We start from the raw sequence: 6,907 nt of genomic DNA, 5'->3' as shown, positions 1-6,907 counted from the left end.
CCAGATCCTATCCAGAGGTCCATCCAACCCCAATCATTCCATGGTTCTGTGACCAGAGAAAATAAACCAAACCATCCTGAAGCTGCTCAGGCAGTTGGGGATTCTTTTGCCATGGCTTCTTCCTCCATGGACCAATTGTATTTTGTCACCAGGCAATCTCAGATTTGCATCAACACTGTGTAGTGGGAAAGAAAAGAGAATCTAGTAACCAAACCTTTCATAGTAAATACCTTAACCTTTACTCTGAATTGTTCTGTAAGCAATTAAACTTCTCCATGCTGATCATCAAGTTTAAAGTAGCTGTTTTTATCTCAATTAGAAAGTATCTTAAATTACTGTATATTTAGACCCTGGGAATACAAAGCTAGCAGAATGAGTTGGATTTTAGATTCCTAAAATTATGCACACATTGGCATAAAAAAAGAGAGTGCTTTTGTTTTGTTACAAAACCAGCACAAGCCCTGCTCTTTGATCCTGGAATATTAAATTAGATGTAACTCTGTTATTTCTACATTAACTGGCAATCAGAGGAGAAATACACCTGGGGTGATGGCATTTCTGCATTGTTATAAATTGTAATAAAAACTTAAGATTAGCATTTCTGTGGCCACCTAGTCTTTTTATTTTTCCTTCAAATTGCAAAGCTGAAAGCCTATTTATCTACAAATAATACCTGCAAGAAATCAAGTTTCTCTTACAGTCACAGAACCACAGAATGGAAAAGATTAGAAGGGAGCACTGGAGGACCCTGGGCCAACCTCCCTGCTCATGCAGAGTTATCTGAGAGCACCTGGCACAGGATTCCATCCAGATGGTTCTTGAATATCTCAGTTGAGGGAAACTCCACAAACTCTTTGGCCAACCTGTTCCAGTGCATTGTGACTCACATTGCAAAGAAATTTTTCCTTATGTTCAGGTGGAACTTCTGTAAATCAGTTTCTGCCTTTTGTTCTATCGCTTGGCATCGCTGAGCAGAGCCTTTCTCCATCCTCTCAACACCCTCCCTTTAGACACTCATAGACAGTGATGGGGTCCCCTCTTAGTTGTCTCTTCTCAAGGCTGAACACGCCCAACTCTCTCAGCTCTTCCCTGTAAGAGAGATGCTCCAGTCCTTTAATCATCTTTGTTGCCCTTCACTGGACCCACTCCAAGAACTCCATGTCTCCCTTGAGCAGCCCAGAACTGGACACAGCATTCCAGGTGAGGCCACACCAGAGCTGAGCAGAGGGGCAGGACCATCTGCCTCAACCTGCTGGCAATGCTTCTTCCCATGTAACCCAGGATACCATGGACCTGCTTGGCCATAAAGGCACCATTGGTTCATGAACTTTCCATATAGTAGAAAAACTTGACATTCAAATAATGTAAGAACTAAATAATGACTGACCATTTAGGCCTGCATGGGGCTGAGAATTTTTTTCTTGCTATGTGCTACATGAATCCACTGTCTAATTACAATCACAGATTTTTTATTTTATACCCATTTGATACACAATCAGAAGTACACCAGAGGGTGATTTAAACTTTGGCTGAAGGTACAGCCCCATCATTTGGAGAGTAAGAAGTTATGTGTATGTCAGTTTAGAGTGTGGTTCTTTAGACTGGATCCCAGTCTTTGAAAGGGACAAAATCAAGATTAGTTAGCAGGATTCTCAAAGTTACATTCAGCATCTTAATCAAGCCCAGTGTTTACAGGCAATTGATATGCAAAGTTATCAGCAATTTTCCTGTTAGATTTCATGAGACAGTAAGTGAGCGAGATGTCCCAGGCAAGACAGGATGCTGCTGCTAACGTCTTATGGTCAAGCCCTTCAAAAGTAACATCTGCCTTATCTATTTTCCTGTTGATGAGTGGCAACAATGACCTAAAAGTATTTTTGAAGGACCTTGATTAAAATCACATGCATAAAAAAAAACCCAAACAAAAAAACACCTAAACGAAAAATGCAGTCTTCCCATAATATAAAATTGGGACAATCTAAGACCTGCAGAATAAACAGTTTGTGTAAAAGCTAGAGGTACACAGTGATTGAACAACTTCCTTAAAAAAAAACTATTCACACAAGTAGTATAGTTCTGCACTGACTGGTGAGTAAAGAGCTCCACAAAGTGTTCCAGTAAGTTCTTTGGGAATCTTACAAGCACATATAGCATGCCTTGAAGCAGAAATTAACTCAGGCCATCTTGTGTCAGGCAGGCTGTAACCAGCAGTGCCAAACCAGTGCAGAAAAAGAGACATTTATAGCATAACAATTCTTAGCATCAAGAAGTGTGGTTTTGTTTATTAACTTTCATGTCTCTGTAGTTGAATCAACATTGAAGATCGAATGTTCAAAGAGCATAATGCACAGTCATTTATTGTTGAAGCAAACACACTCAACAATGATGGAGTTGATTGGGAGAGATCTGCAATCAAAAATCTTCAACTGGTTCAATATCTGATAGACTAGTGAAGGCTCTGTGAAAGAGGATAAACTTGTTGAAACACAAACAGCAACAGTATAAACCCTATATGCTTTTGAAAACATAATTAAAGCCTCAGCAAGACAGAATTTTAAGCTGTTGAGTCATAATGAGAACATACACACAAAAAGGAAAAGAGCATGTCATCCAACCAAACATCACATATGAAGAAAAGTATAGAAACCACTTTCAGTTAATAGATGTGATAGAAGAGACTACCTTGGTAGCAAACTATTTTTAGAAATTTATTGTGACCTTAAATAGAAAAACTACTTTCAGAGCTTTGCACAATGGGGAACCTTAGTTACACAATTCACAAGATACTTCAAATCTGATGACCAGATGACTTGAATTCTGCACATACAGAAATGGCATTTTGCTGAAGGTACTGCATTGCTGCTATTAAATCTCACACTGCTTTTGGATAATTTGGCCATAGGAGAGAACTGGAAGAGGGAAGAAAAGGAAAGAAAGACAAAAGGTCTGTAATACTAAAAAACACATTCAGTGTTTTTCACTGAATGAAGTGAAACAGTAACAGTGTTACTGTTTCAGTAACAGTGCCATGTTTTTTGGTAAGCACTAAACCTAACAACTTCAGGTTTTTGTCAGAAGTTTTTAATTAGGAAAGAACCCACAATCCTTCTTTCCAGCACCCACCCACATTGCACTGACTGTAAAACAGACCATGGAGCTACAGACAGTTCTTCCTAGATCATCAACAGAATTCATAGTACTGAAGAGCAGAGTTATCTTAATTTCTTTAGCCTTTGCAATTTTTTTGTGTTGAGATCATATTTGTTTTAAAAAGAGTTTCAATTTTATTTTTACAGGCAATGATACTTACTGAATATATTCTCTAGGTATGTGCTAAGCAGCACCCTGGCAGAGCAGAAATAGAACCTGTATTCAACCACAGAGCTGCAAGCCTGCAGCATTATGCAATATCCTCCAGCCTACCCTCCCTTAAAAAAGTTTCCAAGCATTGAGCAATATGGCTTTGCAGACCAAGATGGGCTCTGGAGGGAAAAAAGAAACACAGAAAACCCTCAATAAAAATCCTTACAGATCCTGCATTGTACAAACCATATGCACATACAAGAGAAACAGGCCATATATCATACTGTCTTGCTTGGAAGCAGCCTTAAAGATCATATAGTTTGACCTGCTGGCCATGGGCAGTAGCACCTTCCACCAGACCAAGTTGCTCAAAAGCCCATCCAACCTGGCCTTGAACACTTCCAAGGATGGGAAGTCCTCAACTTCTCTAGCCAGCCTTTTCTGTGTCTCACCACTCCCACAGTAAAGAAATTCTTCCTAGTATCTAATCTGAATGTACTCTCATTAATCTTGAGGCCATTTGCTTGTGTCTTACTGGTCTTGTGAAAAATCCCTCTCCAGCCTTCTTGTATCTCCCTAAGCTGCACAGCTAGAAAAACACTTTACATAGTAGATTTAATGGAGGAATTACAGAAGGTATGCTTTGCTTCCATTAAAAGCTCTGATACCCACAAAAGAACAGTATAGCTGTACTTGAAGCAGACTGGAAATAAAACATAGGACCTAAAAATGTTACCCTGATGAACTGTCTTAGACTAAGCAGCAAATACTATGGAATAAGAATGAACACTAACTTGAGATTAAAGTATTACTCTCATTGTAAGAGCTTTTTTGGAGCTGGACAACTCATACTGCTACCTTAGCACTCCTTAAAGACGTTTGTTCTCATTGGCACTGGACTGTTTCTCTCTGGTTTTTTTGCAGCATCTGAGGTGAGTTAATGTTCAACAGCAAAGGCATCAGTCTGAAAGTGGTCTCTGGGATGACTCACTGTTCTGAGGTCTCTCCTTCCCACTGCCTCTACCCCCCACACCTTCTCTCACCTACATACTCTACCACAACTTCTGCTTTCATTATATTTTTTTAGACATCCTTGTACTCACCTGCTACATGCCAAAGAACTCAAGTACAAATATCTCAGCACAGTTAAGAAAATGTAAGTGGGAATTTTTATTGTATTTTCCAAGTATACAATAATCTTCTTTCCACCTCTGTAAATGGGTGAGCCCTGGGGCTATAAAGAAATCTTTTGGGACTGATCCAAACCATATGAGAAATTAGATGCTGGCAAATTCACCAGTTACTGCCCTTTCTCTTTCAGCTTGCAAGTAACAGAACAAATTCTGGTACCAGAAATTTTATATCTGTGCTATTTAAAGGTTGTATTTCATTTTTCATTTTCCAAGATGGACACTTATATAAACTGCTTGAGGAAAAAAAATTACTGTGATTGTATTGCAGGGTTAACAACAGGAGACAAGAATTCAAGATGGGATTTACTTTTTGGTTAAGGACTAATGGGAGAAGACAACAGTCAGGAATTGCACTTTGTCACACATTCTCAGGCAGACTTGGTCAAAAAATAAGAAGCCAGATTATGGCCACCAAAAGCTAGCATTTTACCCAGAATGCTCATCAAATATTTAAGTATCAAGGACAAAATCAAGAGTTACACATGGGGACTTCACATCTAGCCTTTGGAGAATAATTTGCTGAAACCTGCAATTCAGTCTAAACCGAGTCAGATCTTTCTCCCCACAAAAGCATCTACACTCAGAGACTGGCAATTGCATAATTTACTGAGTGGCAGACAAATAAATCCTTGCCAGACTGGGTGAAAATTTTATTTCAGAAAGAGGTGCTGCACTCCCCTCATATTTGTATCTATGGCCTTAGACTATTATCTGTTTACCATCAGTTCTGAATTTTGCATGCAAGAATAAGAGGGTCTAAATTAGTGTTGTGCAACACAGAGAAGGGCAACCAAATGAGTATGAAAGAAAAGCAATCAACAAGACAGTTGAGAAACAGGAAGCTGAAAGCAGACCATCTTTTTCAGCTGCTATTTACATTTTTTAAATCTTTGTGCAAAGAATATGAACTTCAATCCTAGGACTAGGATTGAAGAGTACAGCACGGTTCAAGATAAAGGAATTCTCAACTATAAGGCACCAAATCTCTCATCACTGAAGCCTGCCATCCCTATCCCAAATAACAAAATAGTCATCAACTACTGTACTGGTTTAGAGTTGTAGAATAAATTTCCATCCTACTGAAAATAAGAATTTCTGCACCTCTCAGGAAAAACTTTAGGTGCTGCTGACCTTCATATCTTGCTGAAGATGTGCATTAATCCTCTTAAAATACTTTTGATATGAAAAGCTTTTGTTTAGATGCCCATGTATGCTGAAGGGAAAAAACCCAGAAAATTAGATGTTATTAGCTGCACAATTGTAAGACCAAAAAAACCCCAAAGTAATAGACAAGAACACAGGAAAATTTAAGAGTGTACAGCCATAATTACATTTATTAAAAGACATGCTACAACAACTAGAGTTAGGAAATTAGTTAGGTATAGATATGTAATCAGAAAACACACTAACCTAAAAAACCAGAATATATTACAGCACAAACAAAATCAAATTCACCATGCACTACACAGTCACAAAATAGGTTTCTTTAATACATCTTATATATTTTCACTTTTAAGTCATCTCCACAGATATAAAATACTTTTCATGCAATGCCACAAGATGCTTTACAAATGAAAGCTTTTGCTTATTAAAATATACAGACAATCTTTTTATATAAAAACATTTTACATTTCCATTGTTTCCCCAAACACTCTTTTGCCAGATGTAAAAATAAAACAAAAAAACCAAAAACAAAACAAAACATGACGTTACAAGTATTTTCTTGTGTTAGATGAACATTTTTGTAAACTGAAAGGGAATTTTTATGAACAGATCATGTGAAATGAGGGAACGACAGCAATTCTTAGAGATGTTTACTGTGTCTTGAGTACAGGACTAAGAGCAATATATTAACTTTTTGCCTTCCCTCACACCATTTGGTTCACATTACTGTTTCCATTTTCCACTGTTTCCACCAGCAGTAACAGTCTCAAATAGAGGCTACTTTGCATTGGGTCTTCCCATCAGAAAGGAGTGTGAGAGAAAACAGGTCTTCATGTATCTCAGTAAAACCAGAACAGTCTTTGGTCAGAGACTGAAGTGACCTTCTGATGCAAGAATCTGCTTGGTTAGCAACTTTCGTCTTGTGCTGCTGCAGTTCCGTGGTGAACTTCTGCAGAAAGTGGGTAACCTATTCAGAAAGAATTGGAAAGTGCTTCAAATCAAATTTATGTGTGGTAGCTTCCCACCCATAAATAAAGCACAGTTTCCAAGGAGTGAAAAACTGCTTACAGTGATGACATTAATCTGCTAAAGTAAAAGCTTTCTTCATTTATCAAGGACCTTCAATTATGTAAGCATTTCTTTGGGACTGCTCCAAGCACAACATGTCATTATTATCTGAAGTAGGAAATAACATGAGTTATGCTTGGATTCCTACATACTGCAGTACAAAAAAAAAAAAAAAAAAA

General features: G+C 38.0%; 1 protein-coding gene across 2 annotated transcripts in view; it reads right to left on the bottom strand.

Annotated features, from left to right (window-relative positions):
- Positions 1 to 5,802: 5,802 nt before the first annotated feature.
- Positions 5,803 to 6,907, bottom strand: part of PTBP3 (polypyrimidine tract binding protein 3) — a 45,958-nt gene continuing 44,853 nt past the window's right edge. For both annotated transcript variants that reach the window (XM_041486308.1, XM_041486311.1), the window contains one exon: positions 5,803 to 6,627. In XM_041486308.1, coding sequence (XP_041342242.1) covers positions 6,525 to 6,627 — 103 coding nt within the window. In that variant the 3' untranslated portion in view covers positions 5,803 to 6,524. The remainder of the gene's footprint in view (positions 6,628 to 6,907) is intronic.

Source organism: Pyrgilauda ruficollis, unplaced genomic scaffold (genome assembly GCF_017590135.1).
Source record: "Pyrgilauda ruficollis isolate IOZ18807 unplaced genomic scaffold, ASM1759013v1 scaffold75, whole genome shotgun sequence".
In the NCBI taxonomy this organism is placed as follows: domain Eukaryota; kingdom Metazoa; phylum Chordata; class Aves; order Passeriformes; family Passeridae; genus Pyrgilauda; species Pyrgilauda ruficollis.
The sequence above is the reverse complement of the archived record's forward strand: the minus strand, read 5'-3'. Positions and strand labels throughout refer to the sequence as shown.